Source organism: Taudactylus pleione, unplaced genomic scaffold (assembly GCF_031769625.1).
Source record: "Taudactylus pleione unplaced genomic scaffold, aTauple2 ptg000494l, whole genome shotgun sequence".
NCBI lineage: Eukaryota > Metazoa > Chordata > Amphibia > Anura > Myobatrachidae > Taudactylus > Taudactylus pleione.
In genome coordinates this window covers 937,800-962,921 of record NW_028284896.1, presented here as the reverse complement: position 1 = coordinate 962,921, position 25,122 = coordinate 937,800, and the positions used below count along the sequence as shown (strand labels likewise).

The following is a 25,122-nucleotide window of genomic DNA, read 5'->3' as shown; positions in this document are numbered from 1 at the left end:
GCAGCAGCTACTGGTAGTAATCCCCCCTCTGGTACTGTCCCCAGTAGTAATCCCCCCCTGGTAGTGCCCCCAGTAGTAATCCCCCCCTGGTAGTGCCCCCAGTAGTAATATCCCCCCCTGGTAGTGCCCCCAGTAGTAATACCCCCCCTGGTAGTGCCCTCAGTAGCAATATCCCCCCCTGGTAGTGCCCCCAGTATTAATCCCCCCCCTGGTAGTGCCCCCAGTAGCAACATCCCCCCTGGTAGTGCCCCCAATATTAATCCCCCCCTGGTAGTGCCCCCAGTAGCAATATCCCCCCCTGGTAGTGCCCCCAGTATTAACCCCCCCTGGTAGTGCCCCCAGTAGCAACATCCCCTTTGGTAGTGCCCCCAGTATTCCCCCCCTCCCTAGTAGTGCCCCCAGTAGCAACATCCCCCCCCTGGTAGTTCCCCCACTATTAATCCCCCCCTCTGGTAGTGCCCCCAGTAGCGATATCCCCCCCTGGTAGTAGCCCCCCCCAGTAGAAAGAAATGTAAAAAAAAAACACTTACCTGTAACCCCGCTCCTGGTCCTGACGCTGCTACAGGCTCCTCCGCCGCTTTGCATAATGGGAGAGACGTCGTCATGACGACGTCTCTCCCATTACCCACTGCGGGAGCCGGAAGATGGCTCCCGCAGTGGGAGCAGCAGTAGCCGCTGAGAGTCTGACAGACTCTCAGCGGCTGCGGATTACACCAAACACATAGCTGCCGGCTCCGGCGGCTGTGTGTTTAGCAGTGTGTAGTGCTGACCGAACTCCGTCCGGTCAGCGCTACACACGCGGTGCAGGCTGTGTCACAGTGACACAGTCTGCACCGCGGCCCGCATGGTACGCTACTCAGCAGCGTACCATGCGGGCATGACTCGAGTATAAGCCGAGGGGGTGCTTTTTCAGCACAAAAAATGTGCTGAAAAACTTGGCTTATACTCGAGTATATACGGTAATTTGGGCCTGTTTTTGTTCCTACAGTATTATTAACCTTAATAACAATGATTTTCAGGCATTTCTATGCATTATTAACCACCTCACAGCTCACAATATTGATTTCACTATTTTTCACCAATACAGGCCAAAGGCTGCAGCGAGCTGGCTGGCTAAAGTAAGCAACAGAGCAGCAGCACAAATGCACGGCAGTTTAAAAAAATATCAGACAACTATGAAACATTGCCACACAGCAGTGGCAAACAGGATGGCAGGTTAATAAACTATAATAATGTCAGTCTGCAATGCCGCAAATTGTGTCAAATGTAAAAGGAAAGAGGTGCAAGATGGAATTGTCCCTCCCACCCACTCTTATGTGGGATATTAAAAAGGACATGTACAGTTTAACAAACCAAGCACTTTAGCCACTAGGACTGACACTTCCGTTTGTTTGGGCCCCACAAAACATTTTTGGGAAGGACTGCCTTCAATTATTAAGGAGGAGGTTGATGATGAGGGTGTTGGTGGTGGAGATTGCATGTTATGGTCCAAACTGCTGGTAGCTGATACTGGACTGCTTGTTATTCATTTACAAATTATAATTTTGTTAAACAAATTGCACGAACTCGCTGCAAATGACGTAACAGGGAGGAGGTGCCTAGATGGTTAACGTCCCTTCTTCTGCTAACTTTGGCTTTACAAATGGAACAGATGCCTTCACAACTGTTGTCAGAATTTAGATTAAAATAATTCCACACCCAAGACGTTGCGTTTCTGGCTTTCTTTTTATCGTTAGCAAGAACTGCTGCCACTGGTGACTGATTTACGCAAACCACATCCTTATCATTAACATCCACATTAGCGTCAGACACAAATTTCCCCCTCATCCTCCTTTTGCACTTCCTCCACACTATCATCCTCATTTTTTATTATTTCACCATCTAATACTAGCACAGTTGTCATGGCGTCAGTGATCCGCTTTGAAACTGGGTGACAGCTGTTATACTTACTTCCTCTATCAAAGGACTATTTAATAGTCAATTGTTTTTTTAAATTACTTCCGATCACGAATGAGGATGTAGGTGATGATGCAAGTGTTGGTGTTGGAGAGTGAAGGCGCTTGGATCCCACAAAGGGAGCAGGTAGGTGACACTGAACTTGTTACGTTTTGAGTTTTGGAACTTGGTGACACACACTTTGATATTTGATGAATGTGCTCCAAGTGATGTAACAAGGAGGAGGTTCCTAGGTGGTTTAGGTCCCTTCCTCTACTCACTCTTGCTTTGCAATGGTTACATATGGCTTGACAGCTGTTATCCAGATTGGGGTGGAAATAATTCCACACGTGAGAAGTTTATTTTTTTGTCTTTTGTCCCAGCATGGCAACAATGGGCTTTGGCTTTTGCAAACCATGGGCAACAGCTATTGCCTTACTTACACAAAGGACATCCTCGGCATCAACATCCTAATCACAAACATCTTCATCATCCTTAGCGCCTTCATCCACCAAAATATCCTCCTCCTCCATGAACAATTCCACAGAAGCATCCTCAATGACTACGTGTGCAAGATGTTGACTACCCTTCCCCACATTTACAGAGGGCACACAAATGTTGGAACTTGGAGGATCCTCCAGTGCACTAGTATTTAGGTTGGGCTCACACATGGCAACCGTGGACACACTTGCACTCTCCTCGGGGATTTGTGATTTCGATTTCTCAGGGCACACAGTTGGTTTTTCCGGAGCTGTCTCAGCAACTTTCACATTTTTAATTGGACCACCACCACTACTACTACAAGCAGAAGGGCTATCAGCAGTCTTCCTAAAGAAAGGCCAAGGCCTTATCCTTTCCTTTCCACTTCATGTAGTGAATGGCATATTGCCAATTTTTTGTTTTTCTAAAGGTAAATATCCTTTAATTTTTTTTTTCCTTTTTCTTCATTTCAGTAAAACTTGCTTTACCATATCGATGGCGTGACTTAAGCCCTGGGGCATGGGCCTTCCTAGAGGTTGAGGAAGTTGACGGCCTTGCACTGCTGGCGGCAGCTACAACATGTGGTTCTTGGCCTTGCTCTCCTGTCATGTGACAGCCCTCCATATTTTTTCTGCAGTCTAGAAGCAGTGTCACAATCACCAATAGTGTAGCCAAGGTGAGGTTACAAAATTCACACACGTGCAGTCGTGCGCACACACAAAAATATTAGAAAAAAAGACAAATGATGATTTTTATTTTTTGTCAGCTCCAGAAGAACTTGGCCCCAGAGTTTTTTTGGAGCTCGACTGTAGTCGGGCAGTACAAGGTTGCAACTTGCGTTGCTGGCTGGCTGTTGTGCCCTACTGCGGCTAAGCCTCACACCCACGAGCACACAGAAGAAAAAAAATATAAGACACTTGTATTGTTTTTTTTTTGATTGAGCACGACTGGAGTTGCTGCATCTTGTGTGCTACTGTGGTTCAGCCTAACACCCACAAGCACACACAGAAGAAAAAATATATAAGACACGTTAATTGTTTTTTCTTTTGTTTGAGCACGACTGGAGTCACTGTATCTTGTGCGCTAATGTGGTTAAGCCTAACACCCACGCACATACAGAAGAAAAAAATATAACTATATAAGACACTTGTATTGTTTTTTTTTTTTTATTGCGTACGACTGGAGTCGGGCAGCACTGGCTGGCTCTTGTGCGCTACTGCGGTTAAGCCTAACACCCACGAGCACCACAAAAAAATAAAATAAAGACACTGGGCCTGATTCAGAGCCACTCGTAAGTGGCAGCTCGTTCGCTCCGAGCGATGTTTGCCCAACTGCGCATGCGTACGGATCGTAATACGCATGCGCGAACCAGTCAGTGCGTCCGAAATTCATGTGCTCGCAAAATAGCGAATGCCTGATAATTTGAGTGACAGAAAGAGGCGTATGTGGGTGGTAACAGGGGAAGGTGCTTGAAAACGGGGAGTGGAGATCCGATCGCAGGCGTGCTTAAAGGTCAAAACGGGCGTTTTATGGGTGTGCATATTTAAAACAGCAGCATCATTGACACACGTCACTGGGTTCTTTTATAGCCAGAACTGCTCGCAAAATTGTGGTAGCAAAAACCAACCACAAGAATAGCGAGCAGTTTATACCCTAGTCGATGTACTCGATTAATCTAATAAATAGCGGACATGACGTAGGATGCGAGCGGCCAGGGGGCGTATTTTTCCAAAAAACGAACGCAAGTTTTGTTCGCTCGTTCAGACCTAGAGGCGTGAACAGACCGCAAACAGCGAACGGTTCATTTGAATAGCCACCCCTTGTTTTAGAATGAACGACTGCAAATAGCGAGTGGCTCTGAATGAGGGCCACTGTTTTGTTTTTTTTTACTTTTTTTTTTTGGAGTCCAGAACTTGGGCCCAGAGATGAACACAGCACAAGCCCAGGACACAACAGACAGCCCAGATGGATCAGCAGACAGCACAGTGACAGTGACAGTGACAGCACCGTGACCAGAATGGATCAGCAGAGACAGCACAGTGACAGTGACAGCACCATGACCAGAGACCAGAATGGATCAGCACCAGCCCAGGACACAGCAGATAGCACCAGCACTTCTCCCAGCCCTACACTACCCACCCTCCCTGTTCAGTCTCCACAGCCGGAGTGAAATGGCGTCTGTTGCGTGGTCCCTATATACTACATTGATCATAGAGACGAAAGCTCGCAAACCGCAAGATTTCCGTCTCTATGGTTTTGCCTCGGTTTCGAGAACCGAGTAAGGCGGGAACCTCCAAGTCTGCTTGGATCTGACTCAGATATGCTAAATTCGGGTGGGTTCGGTTCTCTGGGAACCGAACCCGCTCATCTCTAGCGTGAACCGGTTTGAAGTCTCCAATATGTGCATTGGAAATAGAAACCCAAATTGAATTTAAGAAATGAATAATGTGTGCAATGAAATAAAAAAAAAGTAATTAAAACAAAAATTATTTTATTAATTACAGCTTTCTTGCTGTAGGCACCTATACAGTAGCTAACGACATCCTGAGATGGTGATAGCTATCTCAGGACAGCAGGGGGCAGTACTGTTGCTGTCCATGATGCATACGAAATGCTGGATCCTTCCTTGTGGTTAGAATCCCGACTCCAACATCCCGACAGGGTTAGAATACCGACACTTGTATGTCAGAATTCTCCCCCTCCCCCTCTCCCTACCCTAACCCTCCCACCCCGGTGCCTGACTCTAACCTCCCCCCTCTAGTGTCTAAACCTAACCTCCCCCTCCCCGCACCCTAACCCTCCCCCTCTCCCTACCCTAACCCTCCCACCCTGGTGCCGAACTCTAACCTCCCCCCCCAGTGCCTAAACCTAACCTCCCCCTCCCCGCACCCTAACCTCCCCCTCCCTGCACCCTAACCCACCCCGGTGCCTGACTCTAACCTCCCCCCCCTAGTGCCTAAACCTAACCTTCCCCTCCCCGCACCCTAACCCTCCCCCTCCCCGCACCCTAACCCTCACCCTCCCTGCACCCTAACCCTCCCCCTTACCCTGCAACAGGTGAAAGTGTTTGAGTTTCTCAAATTTTTTATTTGATCAAAAGTTTGTGAAATTCCGCTGAATGTTTGGATTTTTGTATCAATTAGTCAAACTGGTTCAGACATGTCTACTGGTTATTACATTTCCCAATTCAATAAATAAATGAATTATTCTGATGGGAAGGAGCTTGTGGTAACGTCCCTGTGTGTGCCGCCATGGCCTGCTTTTTTTTGCAGGATGTGGCTCCCTCTAACAGCCCTGGAGAGGAAATGCCAGCCAGTGGGCGCACAGTACAGTCGGTGGTGGATGAAGCTGCTGTGATTATCTCTACAGTGACCGACCAACAAAACCACAGTGAGCTTGGGGCAGGAGGGGCGAGTGGGATTTATGGTGCGGACAGAGGAATGGGGTAACGACACACATTTGTGTTTATGGATATTTGATAAGTAAATTTTTTTTTTTTTTTAAATTGTCCTAATTTTTTTTTTTATAGTACATACCGTACTGAAATAAGAACAAAATTAATTTGATTACACTTAATGTAGTGAGCAGTCTTTTTAACAACTAATTTCACCTATAACAAACTATTTAAGTTTATGGTGGGATTTCTCCCTGGCCTAATACAATATTAGGGGCACCTGATGAAATTGAAGAGCCACAGCCTGATTAATGGTGCGTACACACGGGACGATCGTCAACGATTGTTGTTCGATCTCCCGGGTGTGCGGGACGATCGATATCGATCATCCAGCACACCATATACCTACCAACCACTATAACGACCCGCGATCGTTGGTCCCTATAGTAACTCGCTCGATATAGAGCAAGTTGACCTGCATGCACAGCCAATGGACGATATCGCTATGGTCCATGCATGGCCACGCATCGTTGGTCGTCGGTGAGTTTGTAGGGACCTAAAAATAAACAATATCAACGATATCGATACCGTTATCGTTCAAATCGCTCATTTATATCACTCCGTGTGTACGCACCATTAGAGAGGCACACTATTGTAGCCACGACTGCCACTAAATGCTAATGCTGCAGTGGGTTGGGTACGGGATGCTGCCACTCAAGATCCCAGTGCTCTGTACCTCTCTGAAACGCCCTGTGCGTCTGTAGCCGCAGTCACTGACACGCCTGCAACTGTTGACTACCCCCACCCCCAGTTACCAGCCAGAAACGCCCATTAAAATTGCATGGATCTCCATGCAATTTCGATTTGTGTCTCCTGGCGGTAAACATTGGGACGCATTCGCCGTGCTTCTCGGACGCATGTGTAAAGGAGAAACATCGGGCGCATGCTTTGCCTACCTCCACCTCTGAATCACCCTTATTAATCTGAAAAGATTTAATAACGTTCACAGCAATGGGAAGTCAGCGTCCTGCTCATGTCTACACAGTTTAAAATTAAAACGATAAAAACATCTTAAAAAATAGGGGACCCAATTCAGAGTGACATGCCACCATGGGTTTTAGAAGCTGGAGATCTGTAGCTAGATCCGTCCATGTCCATTCCTCCAGTCAAGGTGCCACGCACCAGGATCCATTTAGGTACCGTCTGAACCCTGAAGACCCCGCCACGTCACAGCTGCAATTGAAAAGTTTTTGACGAGTGGGGAAAGCCAGAGCCTAATACCATTAAATACCTCCAGGAAAGAAACCCAAACAGAGAGGTCACTTTTAATCTCAGATGATAGCTGGATTAAATGATGAGGCTTCGCAACCCCAGCCGTGGCCCTCATAAGCTTCTTGCAAAAAAACCCTGCCTATGGGGATGACCCTACAGGCAAAGTTCAAAAGGCCTAAAAGGGATTGTGCCCTCTGAAGCATTATCTTAGGCCAGCCTCACAAAGCTCTAAGGCAGCTAAAGACAATTACTCCCAAACTACCATAGGACAACACTTTCACCTGACGACACAAAAGCCAGCCCCCAGCGTCGAGGTTTAAAACACTACACTCTTATGCAATCATTCCGTTCTCCTTTAACACTTTTGTGGTATTTAGGATAACTTCCCAACTCTTTCATACACGTCACATAGATCCCACATTGCAGAGTTTACTTGTAATACCTGTATGATACCCGCGATTTGATGCTTCTAATTGGACTGTGCTCCGATTATCATTGGCAAAACTTCATGCAACGTCCTTGGATTGCAAAAACTTTGCCACACATACATCATGGCTAGTTATATTGTCCCCATAGTAAATGCAGCAGGCTAGGCTGTGATTGGATGGTGGTGTCCTCTCACCAGCTTCAGTAGCCTACCACGAGAAAACCTGCTGCTTGTGTTGGTGTTCTGTCTTCATAATGTGGTTTGATAGCTAGCTTCAAAGGTGGTGTCTGACCCCACAACTCTAGCCTTTGAGTCGGGGCATTTTTTAAAGACAGGATAAGGCCTATGTGCAATTTCTGTGAGGCCCCATTCCCCCTGAAAAAAAAAAATTGAGCTTGTGTATACTCTGAAGACCCTGACCCTGTGCCAGAATCTAGTACGCAATAGCTCCAGGAAAATGACATTGGCGCCATTTTTCTGGTGGTGTTGTGTGAGCTCCCCCTGGACTCTGGGGTATAACTCCTTAGAGCAAGGGAATGTTCTCAGTGCCCAGGGAGCGTCTGGTAGCTTATGTGAGTGTGAATAGTGTAACACGGCTCTTTGTCTTCTGGTGCAGATGTTGGGTCTGAGAAGCCATCCCTGTGTTCCCTGCAGCACGTCTCCAGAATCCTCATCTATATCTCCATCATCCTGTCTGTCGTAGCAGCGGCTCTGTCAATCCTTCTCATCTGTAAGTCAGAGAAATATCCATACATCCTTCGGGGGAGATGTATCAAGCCTCGGAGAGAGACAAAATGGAGAAGTTGCTCATACCAACCAATTAGCTTCTAGCTGTTATTTTATAGGCTGTGCCAGATAAATGACAGTTAGAAGTGGATTGGTTGGTACTTTATCTCTTTACAAGATTTGATAGATCTCCCCCTTTATCTCACCTAAAATATCCAAGGAAAAGGCTACTTCCTTACATGCTATCGTTCCATGAGACAAGGCCAACACAGATCAGAGCGACGATGGATGGCCATAGGGCCGTATTCAGCCCTCGAACCCTCTCTTGCTGCTTTCCTGTCAGATGTGTTTATTATAGAGTGTAATAGTGGTATACAATGCCAGCTGATACGTCCTTACAGATAGGCGTCTCTTTCCTTCTTTGATTAAATGCGTTGATTTAATCTATTATTGAGATTAAGAGTAATGTGAGGCCCTAGAAGTGTATATCAGGTGACCCTTCACTGCAGTACAGGGTTCCATTTTGTTTAGCCAGTATTCAGGGAATGTATCCTAGAAGTATTTATTTATTTTACTTGGTAATCATTTATACTTCATAATATACTCAATTGGAGAACGAATGAGGCCGTGACTTGGGGGGAGATATATCAAAGCTTGGAGAGAGATAAAGTACCAGATTCTAGCTGTCTTTTTTCAAACATTGCCTGGAACAAGACAGAAGCTGATTGGCTGGTACCTTATCTTCCCCCACTTTATCTCTCTCCAAGCTTTGGTAAATTTCCCCCTGAGATACCCCAAAACAGCTCCCCAATCTACTCTTTCCCCGCTCTCACCACACCCGTTTTAAGCAAGGACACGCCCTCTTTCTAGGCTAAATTCCTCTTGACTGCCAGATATAGGAGCAGCCTGCAATAACAGTAAATGTGGGCAACTATAAGCCTATCAATACATGGGACACCTGCTATATAACTGAGGCACTTTTGCGGACTGAAGCAATATTCCTGAGACTGCAATCTATCTATAAGGAATCAGAGCTATTACTGGTTCTTAGTAAATGAATGACTGAACATTGGTTCAGGCAACAAAATGGCTGCCTTCAGTGCGTATATAGGCAGCAGGTGCGCTTTAAACCTGTGCGTGTTCTAAAATGTCATGTCTAAGCATGTTTGCCTGTATAACACAATATGCGCTTCCGCAGTGCAGTATTTCTATCACCCGGTGGTGCAGCGAGCCTGTCCAGACTACCTCGAGACTTGTGCTCCATCGTTAAACTGCTCCCCTGCCGACGGTGCCAACCTCTGCCCACCTAGCAGACAGCCAAGCAACCGGACCCTGGCCAGCGGTAAGGAAGGCGGTAATGCCTGGCAGTGCTAGCCTCTTAATACATGCAGTGTTGGGAGTAATGTGTTATTTGTTGAACTAATGATTAGCAATGCTAAGGAAGCCAGATTTGATGAGGGATGGGGTTGAAATACCGACGGCTCAACAGCCGCCGGTTCAAGGCCCTGATTCAGAACCGGACGCTCTGACAGAGCGCTCGCTCTGAATCAGGGCCGTCCTTCTTAATTTTTAGAGCGGCCTCCTGGCCGCTCGTATAGCTGTGGGTGACCACCCACAGCTATAGCGAGCGGCCAGGAAGATGGTCGCGATGGTCAAGACCATCGCGACCATCGGGCTTGCGACGAGACCCTTGTGGTAGGGTCTCGTTGCCGCAAGCCCTGGAGAGCTTTCGGCTCTATCAGAGCTGAAGGCACTCCCACTGACATCACTTGTGATGTCAGTGGGGCCGGCCCCAGACGGTAGGCGTTCCCATGGGAGCGCCTCTGTCTGGGCAGCCACGGCCCTGGCACGCCCACCAAAGGGGGCGTGCTGTCACTCAACATCGACAGCACGCCCCCTTTGGTACGAGACCCGGAGCGACGGCTTGCCCGTCGCTATCCGGGTCTCGCGCATGCGCACGACGGAGCCGGCTCCGTCATGCACACTGGGCCAACATCGCCCCAAATCCCAACAGTGGAAGGCCGACAGTAGGAGATCCCGACGCCCGGTGGTTAGTTAGCTCGTTACATTATGTATGAGTAATTACCTAACTGAATATAGGCTCATGCAGATTTTCAAACTCTGTAACCAAGCAATGGTGCAATGCCTTGTATTGTGGAGCACACATTGCCCCTACATTGCAATCTAGAAAATTATCATTGTCTGTAGTTTTTATTATTGCATTATTGCTATTATTTATATCTACTGTTTGTTTTTTATATTTACTGTCTATCCCTGACTCTATAAATGAAAACGGTGCCCTCTGGTTGTATTGTCAGAGTACAGGAACCCAGTACTGCTGCTGACGAGCCGCTCATTGCTGCAGTTGTACAGTGTGAACGCCGGCAGGTATTACACCGTCTGTCACCAGGGCTGGAAGACCTACCACGGCTGGACAGTGTGCCGAGAACTGGGGTTCAATAGGTACTCAGGGGCTGTCTGTCCATCTGCGTGACTTGTGCTCTCTATTCTTTCTCGTGGTCGTTCTCTAACATTTCATGTATAATTGGATGAATCTCGCTCTCTATTTTCCATTGGGAACCCTATTTAGTTTCTACCATTTGTCTCCATGACTGCACGATTTCTACGCTGTGGCTTCATGCTCATCCAATCAGTGTCGGCTGTGAGCTCCACACCCAAATCTGAGGAGCCAATCCACTTTCTTTATGTAATGCCTCCACTCGATGCCGGGGCCCCACACTGTACACTGTGACCATTCTTTCCGCAAAGTTCCATTCCCTCAGCTGTGTCCTCGCTTACTTTTCTCTGTGACTGGTTTCTCTGGCCTATTTGCTGCTCAGTGAACCTCACTCTCTGCTATCTGTCTCCATACACCTATGGCACATTAGGATTAGGGGGCCCATTTTTTTATGATCACATTTGCAATGCGTTGAGGGCATTTTATTGCCGCCCATGCATTGCAAGATGCGATCATAGTGCTGGAATGTATTATCCGGTACCCGCTGGCACTGGGGCGCGAAAGGAGTCTGTCGCGGTGATGTGCCCGGACTGCTGGTAATAGAAACCTATGGGGGATGCGGCTGTCAGCAGGAATGGAGGGATAACAGCAGGTATGCGGCCTCTCCTTCATACATGAGGGTGATACTAAATATTTGTGGTGTCCCCACCATTCGTAGGTCTATCTCTACCCTATCATGGAGCTATCTCTACTCTATCGTAGGACTATCTCTAATCTATCATAGTGCTAACTCTACTCTATCATAGTGCTATCTGTACTCTATCATAGGGCTATCTCTACTCTATCATAGTGCTAACTGTACTCTATCGTAGGGCTATCTCTACTCTATCATAGTGCTAACTGTACTCTATAGTAGGGCTATCACTACTCTATCATAGTGCTATCTCTACTCTGTCGTAGGTCTATTATTATTATCATTTATTTATATGGCGCCACAAATGTTCCGCAGCGCCTTACAAAGCACATAAACAAGTTGTAGACAAGCGACTTACAGAACAATACAATACAGGACATGGATAATATATATTGCTACATTAGTGACCATAACACCCAGATAAGCAACAGAGCATAAGCAGCCAAGTGTTAGGTGCCCTAGTGGTGAGTAAGAAGTAGATGAAACTAAAGTAGGGAGAAGTACAAGAGGTTAGAGGGCCCTGCTCATAAGAGCTTACATTCTAAAAGGGGAGGGGAAGACAAACAGGGATGACACAGATGGGGAGGAAGGTGTATGTATCAGGGAGTTAGAATGACAGCTGGAAGGCTTTGATGAAATAATGGGTCTTGAGAGCTCGTTTGAAGGATTGCAAAGAGGTGGAGAGTCTGATGGGGAGTGGGAGAGAGTTCCAGAGGTGGGGAGCAGTGCGGGCAAAATTTTGGAGGCCGGATTTGGAGGAAGTAATCAGCTTGCATGAAATGCGGCATTCATTAGTTGAATGAAGAGAGCGGAGAGGAGAGTGAAGGGAGATGAGATCAGAGATGTATATGGGGGAAGATTGGGTGAGGGCTTTGTAAGTGAGCGTGAGAACTTTAAATTGGGTTCTAAAAAGGAAGGGGAGCCAGTGGAGGGCTTGTAGTTGATGGGAGGCAGATGTAGAGCGTTTGGAGAGGAAGATAAGCCGTGCAGCAGCATTAAGGATAGACTGGAGAAGAGAGAGATGGGATTTGGAGAGGCCAGATAGGAGGTTACAGTAGTCCAATCTTTAGATGACCAGTGAGTGTGTAAGGGTTTTTGTAGCATCCTGGGTGAGATAGGGTCTGATCTTAGAAATATTTTTGAGATGGAAACGACAGGACTGTGAAAGGTTCTGGATATGTGGTTTGAATGAGAGGGTTGAGTCCAGGATAACTCCAAGACAGCGCTCTATCATAGGGCTATCGCTACCATATCTTAAGGATATCTCTACTGTATTTTAGGGTTATCTCTACCATTCGTAGGTCTATCTCTACCCTATCAAAGGACCATTTGTAGGCCATCTCTACTCTATCATAGGACTATCTCTACCCTATCATAATGCTGTCTCTACTCTATAGTAGGACTATCTCTATTCTATCGTAGGGCTATCTACACTATCGTAGGGCTATCTCTACCCTATCATAGAGCTATCTCTACTTTATAGTAGGGCTATCTCTACTCTATCATAGGGCTATCTCTATTGTAGAACTAACTCTACCATTCATAGGTCTATCTCTACCCTATCATAGGGCTATCTCTACTCTATCGAATCGTAGGGCTATGTCTGCTCTGTCATAGGCTATCTCTACTCTATCGAATCGTAAGGCTATCTCTACTCTATTGTAAGGTTATCTCTACTCTGTCATAGGGCTATCTCTACTCTGTCATAGGGCTATTTCTACTCTATCGTAGGGCTTTCTCTACTTTATAGTAGGGCTTACTCTACTCTATTGTAGGGCTTTCTCTACTTTATAGTAAGGCTATCTCTACTCTATCACCCCCTCATCCCTCATCTTCTCTCATCCCCTCATTCCTCTTCTACCCTCACCCCCTCAACCCCCTTCTACCCTCACACCATCATCCCTCTTCTACTCTCACCCCCTTATTCCTCTTCTACCCTCGCCCCCTTATTCCTCTTCTACCCTCACCCCCTCATCCCTTTTCTACCCTCACCCCCTCATCCCTCTTCTACTCTCACCCCCTCATCCCTCATCTACCCTCACCCCCTCATCCCTCTTCTACCCTCACCCCCTCATTCCTCTTCTACTCTCACCCCCTCATCCCTCTTCTACCCTCACCCCCTCATCCCTCTTCTACCCTAAAACCCTCATCCCTCTTCTACTGTCACCCCCTCATCCCTGGTCTACCCTAACACTCTCATCCCTCTTCTACTCTCACCCCTCATCCCTATTCTACCCTCATCCCCTCATCCCTCTTCTACCCAAACACCCTCATCCCTCTTCTTCCCTAACACCCTCATCCCTCTTCTTCCCTAACACCCTTATCCCTCTTCTACCCTCACCCCCCTCATCCCTTTCTACCCTCACCCCCTCATCCCTCTTCAACTCTTACCCCCTCATCTACTCTCACCCCCTCATCCCTCTTCTACCCTCACCCCCTCATCCCTCTTCTACCCTAACACCCTCATCCCTCTTTTACCCTAACACCCTCTTCTACTCTCACCCCCTCATCCCTTTTCTACCCTCACCCCCTTATTCCTTATCTACCCTCACCCCCTTATCCCACTTCTACTCTCATCCCCTCATTCCTCTGAGAGTAGAAGAGGGATGAGGGGGTGAGAGTAGAAGAGGGATGAGGGGGTGAGAGTAGAAGAGGGATGAGGGTGTGAGAGTAGAAGAGGGATGAGGGGGTGAGAGCAGATGAGTGATGAGGGGGTGAGGGTAGAAGAGGGATGAGGGGGTGAGAGTAGAAGAGGGATGAGGGGGTGAGGGTAGAAGAGGGATGAGGGGGTGACGGTAGAAGAGGGATGAGGGGGTGAGGGTAGAAGAGGGATGAAAGGGGTGAGGGTAGAAGAGGGATGAGGGGGTGAGAGTAGAAGAGGGATGAGGGGGTGAGGGTAGAAGAGGGATGAGGGGGTGAGGGTAGAAGAGGGATGAGGGTTAAGGTAGAAGAGGAATGAGGGTATGAGTAGAAGAGGGATGAGAGTGTTAGGGTAGAACAGGGATGAGGGGGTGAGAGTAGAAGAGGGATGAGGGTGTTAGGGTAGAAGAGGGATGAGGGGGTGAGGGTAGAAGAGGGATGAGGGGGTGAGGGTAGAAGATAAATGAGGGTGTGAGGGTAGAAGAGGGATGAGGGGGTGAGAGTATCCCTCTTGTACCCTCACACTCCTCACTCTGTGGATTTGTGACTCTGCCTGCATGTGCAGTATCTGCTCTGTGACTATTTTATGTTCTGCCATTGTGTATAATCTGACCATACTTTGCTTCCTCTCACAGCCAGACAATATTATCCTCACCTGTGCCGCTTAGTGCCACAGACCCCATCTGTCTGGAATCTTTCGCTGTGGTGAATAAAACCGTCGGAACACCTGCTAATCTAGAGGGATTCCTCAGCCCTGTGTAAGTTGTGTGTGTCTACTGGCATTCCATAAACTGACAGAACTTTTACTGTTACAACAATGCTGAACTGATCACACAGCTGTTTGTATTGGCAGAACCTATAGGTGTTGATATAGTGTAGATGTCAGCGATAGAGGTTAGCTTACGCGATGAATAGCTTAACCAGGATTGGTTTATTAACCAGGTGGAACACAGGATGCACGTTAACACAGGGTTAATGCAGCAGGTATACAATGCAGGGATACAGTTGCAACAGATCCAGCTAGGAATGTGTGATGGTAACACAGGTGGTGTGCGGTATGGTAAAGCACACACCTGTACATATACGCAGTGGCGGCAGTGTAGTATATGCTCTGCCTGGGAGCATACTTGCCTACCCTCCCGATTCGGCCGGGAGCCTCCCGAAAACCGTGTGTCAATCCGCCCACCAACTCCGCAGCAACACTAGAAACCCCCGCAGCGGGGGGGAAGGTCGTTGACTGAATCGTGTCATCATGGCCCTGCCCCCTGCTTCACAATGTTGTTAATATTTGCATTGTGAAGAGGGGGCACCCAAAGCATCATCGCAGCACCCCGCCCCCTTTTGCTGCGACACGCTCCCCGCCATGGAAGCCGGGCAGCTCCCTCCTGGAAGGAGCTGTCCGGCTTCCATGGAAGGAGGGAGCTGGAAGTTGGCAGGTACGCCTGGGAGTGGAGACAGGAATAGTATTGAAATGCCTGCGGTTGAAATACCGACTGCGGATGCTCGACAGGATGAAGATCCCGATTGGGGCAGGTAAGTACTATTTCCCAAAATAGCGGCCCTTTCCTCTTTTTTTGCAAAACACCTTCAGGCTAGCATATGGGTTAGGCCTCATCCCCGGATCTCATTTGGTTTGTGTGAGGCTCTGTGTGTAACCTGGGGAAATCTCACTAGGGATTTATGTAATATGACTAGGGGTGTGCACCGGCCACTTTTTGTGTTTTGGTTTTGGATCTGGATCTTTCTTCGTGTTTTGGATCTGGATTGGTTTTGCCAAAACCACCCTTCCGTGTTTTGGGTTCTGGGTTTTGTGTTTTGGATCTGTATTTTTTTGAAAAAAAGCATAAAAACAGCTAAAGTCACAGAATTTGTGGATTTTTCTGCTCCTATGCTATTATTAACCTCAATAACCTTAATTTCCACTCATTTCCAGTCTATTCTGAACACCTCACACCTCACAATAGTGTTTTTATGTCCAAAAGGTTGCATCGAGGTAGCTGGATGACTATGCTAAGAGATACGAGTGGGCGGCACAAACACGTGGTCCATCTAGGAGTGGCACTGCAGTGGCAGACAGGATGGCAGTTTGAAAAACTAGGCCCCAAACAGTACATAATGCAAAGAAAAAAAAGAGGTGCAAGATGGAATTGTCCTTGGGCCCTCCCACCCACCCTTATGTTGTATAAACCGGACATGCACACTTTAACAAACCAAACATTTCAGCGCCAGGGTCTGCCACACGACTGTGGCTGAAATGATTGGTTCGTTTGGGCCCCCACAAAACAAGCTGGCAATTAATCTGTCCCTGCACAAACTGGCTCTACGGAGGCAAGATGTCGTCCTCATCCTCCTCATCCACCGATTCCTCACCCTCTTCAGTGTTGTGTACATCCTCATCCTCACAGAGTATTAATTCGTCCCCGCTGGAATCCACAACCACAGGTCCCTCTGTACGTTCTGGAGGCTGGTCTCCCTGGAAGAGTTGATAATTCATTTTATGAACATCATCTTCTCCACATTTTGTGGAAGCAACCTCCTACGCCTTTCGCTGACAAGGTTCCCGGCTGCACTAAACACTCTTTCGGAGTACACACTGGGAGGGGGGCAACTCAGGTAAAATAGAGCAAGTTTGTACAGGGTCCTCCAAATTGCTTCTTTTTCCTGCCAGTACAGGTACGGACTGTCTGACATGCCTACTTGGATGCTGTCACCGATGTAATCCTTTAACAGACAGACGTACGCTTGTCGCTGCTGCTTTGAGGATGCAGGTGCGGCTACAGCCCACACAATTCACAAAGACAGAAAAAAGAAGAAGAATATTTTTATTGTTTGTGTAGCACACTTTGAGGGTGTCACCACCCTTTAACAGACAGACGCACGCTTGTCGCTGCTGCTTTGAGGATGCAAGTGCGGCTACAGCCCACACAATTCACAAAGACAGAAAAAAAAAGAACAATATTTTTATTGTTTGTGTAGCACACTTTGAGGGTGTCACCACCCTTTAACAGACAGACGCACGCTTGTCGCTGCTGCTTTGAGGATGCAAGTGCGGCTACAGCCCACACAATTCACAAAGACACAAAAAAAAAGAACAATATTTTTATTGTTTGTGTAGCACACTTTGAGGGTGTCACCACCCTTTAACAGACAGACGCACGCTTGTCGCTGCTGCTTTGAGGATGCAAGTGCGGCTACAGCCCACACAATTCACAAAGACAGAAAAAAAAGAACAATATTTTTATTGTTTGTGTAGCACACTTTGAGGGTGTCACCACCCTTTAACAGACAGACGCACGCTTGTCGCTGCTGCTTTAAGGATGCAGGTGCGGCTACAGCCCACACATTTCACAAAGACAGAAAAAAAAAGAACAATATTTTTATTGTTTGTGTAGCACACTTTGAGGGTGTCACCACCCTTTAACAGATAGACGCACGCTTGTCACTGCTGCTTTAAGGAATCAGGTGCGGCTACAGCCCACACATTTCACAAAGACAGAAAAAAAAAGAACAATATTTTTATTGTTTGTGTAGCACACTTTGAGGGTGTCACCACCCTTTAACAGACAGACGCACGCTTGTCGCTGCTGCTTTAAGGATGCAGGTGCGGCTACAGCCCACACATTTCACAAAGACAGAAAAAAAAAGAAGAATATTTTTATTGTTTGTGTAGCACACTTTGAGGGTGTCACCACCCTTTAACAGACAGACGCACGCTTGTCACTGCTGCTTTAAGGAATCAGGTGCGGCTACAGCCCACACATTTCACAAAGACAGAAAAAAAAAGAACAATATTTTTATTGTTTGTGTAGCACACTTTGAGGGTGTCACCACCCTTTAACAGACAGACGCACGCTTGTCGCTGCTGCTTTAAGGATGCAGGTGCGGCTACAGCCCACACATTTCACAAAGACAGAAAAAAAAAGAAGAATATTTTTATTGTTTGTGTAGCACACTTTGAGGGTGTCACCACCCTTTAACAGACAGACGCACGCTTGTCGCTGCTGCTTTGAGGATGCAGGTGGAATCTAGACGGGATTTGGAACCGGGGACACACTACCTCCATCAATTGTCTAAATCCCACTGCACTAATGGCGGATACCGGACGCACGTCTAACACCAACATAGCAGTCAAGGCCTCAGTTATACGTTTTGCTTCAGGATGACTGCTGTCGTACTTCATCCTCATCGTTAGGGACTGTTGGAGGGTCAATTGTTTAGTAAAAGTAGTGATGTTCCTACTTCCTCTCTGGGATGATGAACAACTCCCAGCAGCAGCAACAGCTCTAGGAGGAAGTGGTTCTTGATCTTTCCCTATTTTATTTTTATCGGAGAAAGTTTGGTCCTCCATTTATGTTATATTGATATATACGTGCGGCTAAAGCGCACACAAAAACACAGAAAATATTTTTTTATTTTTGCTGGAGAGTAGTGCACTTTGTGGGTTACACCACCCTTTCAGAAATCCGAACCTGCTCACCCCTAAATATGACACATATATTTGGATATTCTGTGTGTGATGTATGAAACACAGACAACAAGTACTGCAGTAAAAGCCTCAGGAGCGATACAGAACATAAAAAGGAGTGGGCCCTGACTCACACTGAGCTGTACTTCAATCACACAACTTAAGATCTGCATTGGTTTACTGCTTCACAATACCTTAACACCTGATTAGTTTACTTAACTTAAGTTACAAATAAATAAAGACACGGACACCAGATCTTGGCTAAAAAGGTCACAGCTTTTTATTTATAAATTAAATTCAATCAACCTAACCAGGGTGGCCAAGAGACGCTGCAACTCAGTTCTAGCTTTCACCTTGATCAATACTCGGAGGACGACTAAACGACCCCCCTTCAAGACGTACTAACGATGCGAGAGTCTCACTTCCCTCCTGGGCCTATCCGAGGTGCTTTCGCACAAAAACAGCACCCGGGTCCCCCCGCAAAGAGAAGGACAAATTCGCCAGGGGCAATGAGGGACAGTGCCCCCACAAAGTTGTCTTACGCCACCTAAAGCCACTGAGTTGCAGCGAACTCCCGTTGCGCTGTGCCTCACCTAAATTGGAAAAAAGCAGATTAGTGTAACACAACTTAAATGTGGGTGGGATGGTGGGTTACGAAATTCCACTGCAAAAGAGGCTGAGCTGCCCTCTAACCCTGCCTTATATATCCTCAATTTAACTCGTCCTATCCCTCTGCCTATAGGATGAACTGACCACCTGACACAAACCATTCACTCAGCAAACAGGCTGTCATATACCAAACACCTTGCAGAAACCATCAATCTTATCTATCCTCAATCCTATACAGATTTCGTCTACCATTAGTGCAGACCAAGGTGCGTCTAATTTTGAGTGATAAGCATGGAACGGGGAAATCGATGAAAGATCAATTTAGTATATAAATAAAAATCATCAAGACTCTCTTCACTCCTTTCAAAACTCAGTGAGATAAAGGAAAACAGATACAAGCATTGCAATGAATGGCCCCATTCTTTTCAATGATGTTTCTCCAGGTATGCTGCTAAGCCCATTGAAATGAATGAGAACATTTGCATGGCTGTCTATGCGCCTGAAACTCCCCAGCAGCGTTGCTCGTCTTCTCCCCATATGATTAGTGATTCTGAAGTCTTTAACTAGGTGAGTAATTTATTTGTAATTACTTTGATTATGCTCAATGTAGACAGTTCACTGCTATCTCATTACTGTAATTGCAGTGGGAGCTTTCAATGTTCAGCATGATCACAGTGCAAATTAATTAAACTCTCAGTTGAAGCCATCAGTATCGCTATCGATGTAATAAAAATCCAATTAATGCTGCTGGGGAGTCCAGGCAAATACTAAGACAAAGAGCAGCATTATTTGGTATTAATGAGACTTTCAATAGGGTATTTCCCATTATTTTTTAATGGTGTTTTTACATGTAGTTTACACGCTGGAAACCATACTGGAACAGAAATCTAAAATGAATGCGCAAATTTCGGAGACAATTAAGCATCAAGGATGAAATCTTTATGATAGACATCATAAAAAATAGCAACTTTATAGATTAGAGAGTTTAGAAACTTTATAGATTAGAGAGTAGAAACTTTATAGATTAGAGAGTTTAGAAACTTTATAGATTAGAGAGTTTAGAAACTTTATAGATTAGAGAGTTTAGAAACTTTATAGATTAGAGAGTTTAGAAATTTTATAGATTAGAGAGTAGAAATTTTATAGATTAGAGAGTTTAGAAACTTTATAGATTAGAGAGTAGACATTTTATAGATTAGAGAGTTTAGAAACTTTATAGATTAGAGAGTTTAGAAATTTTATAGATTAGAGAGTTTAGAAACTTTATAGATTAGAGAGTAGAAATTTTATAGATTAGAGAGTTTAGAAACTTTATAGATTAGAGAGCATGTGCAAAACGCCGGGGAAAACGGGCTCTGCACTATTTTGCCGGTGATTTGTACAGCACTGCTAAAGCCGATGTGGGACTCCAGAAAGGTAAGTATTGAATAAACGGTCACAGGGTGTACAGTGTGGGCCCTCTTGAACCCATGGGCCCGTGTGCACCGTACACCCTGCACCCATTATAGATACACCCCTGGGTTTAATCCTCCATTAGGTTCTTTGATATTATTCCATTTCATACACAAAATACTAGGGATGTGCAGGCTCGGATAGGTTCGAGTTTGCACGTGGAGTTCGGATTTTTCCCTCCAAAAAAACGGAACTCAGAACGAGGCAAAACGTCATCTTACATGGACGAACATCATCATTCCTGGACTTTTGTCCAGGAATGATGATGTTCGTCCATGTAAGATGACGTTTTGCCTCGTTCTGAGTTCCGTTTTTTTGGAGGGAAAAATCCGAACTCCACGTGCAAACTCGAACCTATCCGAGCCTGCACATCCCTACAAAATACACACACACATGTACATATTGCCCAGATGTCTGATTCTATCAGTGTCTTCCCTTTACCAAGCTCAGGGTGTGGCAATGTGGCCCCAGTACAGTACATTAGCACTTGGGAACGTACCTTTACAAGAGTGTTAGCACATGAGAACGTACCTTTACAAGACTGTTAGCACATGGGAAAGTACCTTTACAAGACTGTTAGCACATGGGAACGTACCTTTACAAGAGTGTTAGCACATGGGAACGAACCTTTACAAGAGTGTTAGCACATGGGAACGTACCTTTACAAGTGTGTTAGCACATGAGAACGTACCTTTACAAGAGTGTTAGCACATGAGAACGTACCTTTACAAGACTGTTAGCACATGGGAAAGTACCTTTACAAGACTGTTAGCACATGGGAACGTACCTTTACAAGAGTGTTAGCACATGGGAACGAACCTTTACAAGTGTGTTAGCACATGAGAACGTACCTTTACAAGTGTGTTAGCACATGAGAACGTACCTTTACAAGAGTGTTAGCACATGAGAACGTACCTTTACAAGACTGTTAGCACATGGGAAAGTACCTTTACAAGACTGTTAGCACATGGGAACGTACCTTTACAAGAGTGTTAGCACATGGGAACGAACCTTTACAAGAGTGTTAGCACATGGGAACGTACCTTTACAAGAGTGTTAGCACATGGGAACGTACCTTTACAAGAGTGTTAGCACATGAGAACGTACCTTTACAAGTATCTTAGCACATGGGAACGTACCTTTACAAGTGTCTTAGCACATGGGAACGAACCTTTACAAGAGTGTTAGCACATGGGAACGTACCTTTGCAAGAGTGTTAGCACATGGGAACGTACCTTTACAAGAGTGTTAGCACATGGGAACGTACCTTTACAAGAGTGTTAGCACATGGGAACGTACCTTTACAAGTGTGTTAGCACATGGGAACGTACCTTTACAAGAGTGTTAGCACATGGGAACGTACCTTTACAAGAGTGTTAGCAAATGGGAACGTACCTTTACAAGAGTGTTAGCACATGAGAACGTACCTTTACAAGACTGTTAGCACATGGGAACGTACCTTTACAAGAGTGTTAGCACATGGGAACGTACCTTTACAAGAGTGTTAGCACATGAGAACGTACCTTTACAAGTATCTTAGCACATGGGAACGTACCTTTACAAGTGTGTTAGCACATGGGAACGAACCTTTACAAGAGTGTTAGCACATGGGAACGTACCTTTACAAGAGTGTTAGCACATGGGAACGTACCTTTACAAGAGTGTTAGCACATGGGAACGTACCTTTACAAGAGTGTTAGCACATGGGAACGTACCTTTACAAGTGTGTTAGCACATGGGAACGTACCTTTACAAGAGTGTTAGCACATGGGAACGTACCTTTACAAGACTGTTAGCAAATGGGAACGTACCTTTACAAGAGTGTTAGCACATGGGAACGTACCTTTACAAGTGTCTTAGCACATGGGAACGTCCTTTTAAAAGTGTGTTAGCACATGGGAACGTACCTTTACAAGTGTGTTAGCACATGGGAACGAACCTTTACAAGAGTGTTAGCACATGGGAACGAACCTTTACAGGAGTGTTAGCACATGGGAACGTACCTGTACAAGTGTGTTAGCACATGGGAACGCACCTTTACAAGAGTGTTAGCACACGGGAACGTACCTTTACCAGTGTGTTAGCACATGGGAACGCACCTTTGCAAGAGTGTTAGCACATGGGAACGTACCTTTACAAGAGTGTTAGCACATGGGAACGTACCTTTACAAGTGTGTTAGCACATGAGAACGTACCTTTACAAGTGTGTTAGCACATGAGAACGTACCTTTACAAGTGTGTTAGCACATGAGAACGTACCTTTACAAGAGTGTTAGCACATGAGAACGTACCTTTACAAGAGTGTTAGCACATGGGAACGTACCTTTACAAGAGTGTTAGCACATGGGAACGTACCTTTACAAGTGTGTTAGCACATGAGAACGTACCTTTACAAGTGTCTTAGCACATGGGAACGTACCTTTACAAGTGTGTTAGCACATGGGAACGAACCTTTACAAGAGTGTTAGCACATGGGAACGTACCTTTACAAGAGTGTTAGCACATGGGAACGAACCTTTACAAGAGTGTTAGCACATGGGAACGTAACTTTACAAGAGTGTTAGCACATGGGAACGTACCTTTACAAGTGTGTTAGCACATGAGAACGTACCTTTACAAGTGTGTTAGCACATGAGAACGTACCTTTACAAGTGTGTTAGCACATGAGAACGTACCTTTACAAGAGTGTTAGCACATGAGAACGTACCTTTACAAGAGTGTTAGCACATGGGAACGCACCTTTACAAGAGTGTTAGCACATGGGAACGCACCTTTACAAGTGTATTATCACATGAGAACGTACCTTTACAAGTGTCTTAGCACATGGGAACGTACCTTTACAAGTGTCTTAGCACATGGGAACGAACCTTTACAAGAGTGTTAGCACATGGGAACGTACCTTTACAAGAGTGTTAGCACATGGGAACTTACCTTTACAAGAGTGTTAGCACATGGGAACGTACCTTTACAAGTGTGTTAGCACATGAGAACGTACCTTTACAAGTGTGTTAGCACATGAGAACGTACCTTTACAAGTGTGTTAGCACATGAGAACGTACCTTTACAAGAGTGTTAGCACATGAGAACGTACCTTTACAAGAGTGTTAGCACATGGGAACGTACCTTTACAAGAGTGTTAGCACATGGGAACGTACCTTTACAAGTGTTTTAGCACATGAGAACGTACCTTTACAAGTGTCTTAGCACATGGGAACGTACCTTTACAAGTGTGTTAGCACATGGGAACGAACCTTTACAAGAGTGTTAGCACATGGGAACGTACCTTTACAAGAGTGTTAGCACATGGGAACGTACCTTTACAAGAGTGTTAGCACATGGGAACGTACCTTTACAAGTGTGTTAGCACATGAGAACGTACCTTTACAAGTGTGTTAGCACATGAGAACGTACCTTTACAAGTGTGTTAGCACATGAGAACGTACCTTTACAAGAGTGTTAGCACATGAGAACGTACCTTTACAAGAGTGTTAGCACATGGGAACGTACCTTTACAAGAGTGTTAGCACATGGGAACGTACCTTTACAAGTGTGTTAGCACATGGGAACGTACCTTTACAAGAGTGTTAGCACATGGGAACGTACCTTTACAAGTGTGTTAGCACATGAGAACGTACCTTTACAAGTGTGTTAGCACATGAGAACGTACCTTTACAAGTGTGTTAGCACATGGGAACGTACCTTTACAAGAGTGTTAGCACATGGGAACGTACCTTTACAAGTGTCTTAGCACATGGGAACGTACCTTTACAAGTGTGTTAGCACATGGGAACGTACCTTTACAAGTGTCTTAGCACATGGGAACGTACCTTTACAAGTGTGTTAGCACATGGGAACGAACCTTTACAAGAGTGTTAGCACATGGGAACGTACCTTTACAAGAGTGTTAGCACATGGGAACGTAACTTTACAAGAGTGTTAGGACATGGTAACGTACCTTTACAAGAGTGTTAGCACATGGGAACGTACCTTTACAAGTGTGTTAGCACATGGGAACGTACCTTTACAAGTGTGTTAGCACATGAGAACGTACCTTTACAAGTGTCTTAGCACATGGGAACGTACCTTTACAAGTGTGTTAGCACATGAGAACGTACCTTTACAAGTGTCTTAGCACATGGGAACGTACCTTTACAAGTGTGTTAGCACATGGGAACGAACCTTTACAAGTGTCTTAGCACATGGGAACGTACCTTTACAAGTGTGTTAGCACATGGGAACGTACCTTTACAAGAGTGTTAGCACATGGGAACGTACCTTTACATGTGTGTTAGCACATGGGAACGTACCTTTACAAGTGTCTTAGCACATGGGAACGTACCTTTACAAGTGTGTTAGCACATGGGAACGAACCTTTACAAGAGTGTTAGCACATGGGAACGTACCTTTACAAGAGTGTTAGCACATGGGAACGTAACTTTACAAGAGTGTTAGCACATGGGAACGCACCTTTACAAGTGTCTTAGCACATGGGAACGTACCTTTACAAGTGTGTTAGCACATGGGAACGAACCTTTACAAGAGTGTTAGCACATGGGAACGTACCTTTACA

General features: G+C 45.8%; 1 protein-coding gene across 2 annotated transcripts in view; it reads left to right on the top strand.

The window, feature by feature from the left end:
* LOC148502522 (transmembrane protease serine 3-like) overlaps window positions 1-25,122 on the top strand; it is a 103,666-nt gene that overhangs the window by 46,505 nt on the left and 32,039 nt on the right. For both annotated transcript variants that reach the window (XM_088449741.1, XM_088449742.1), the window contains exons 4-8: window positions 5,688-5,805; window positions 8,125-8,238; window positions 9,433-9,576; window positions 10,553-10,697; window positions 14,662-14,784. In XM_088449741.1, coding sequence (XP_088305867.1) covers window positions 5,688-5,805; window positions 8,125-8,238; window positions 9,433-9,576; window positions 10,553-10,697; window positions 14,662-14,784 — 644 coding nt within the window. The remainder of the gene's footprint in view (window positions 1-5,687; window positions 5,806-8,124; window positions 8,239-9,432; window positions 9,577-10,552; window positions 10,698-14,661; window positions 14,785-25,122) is intronic.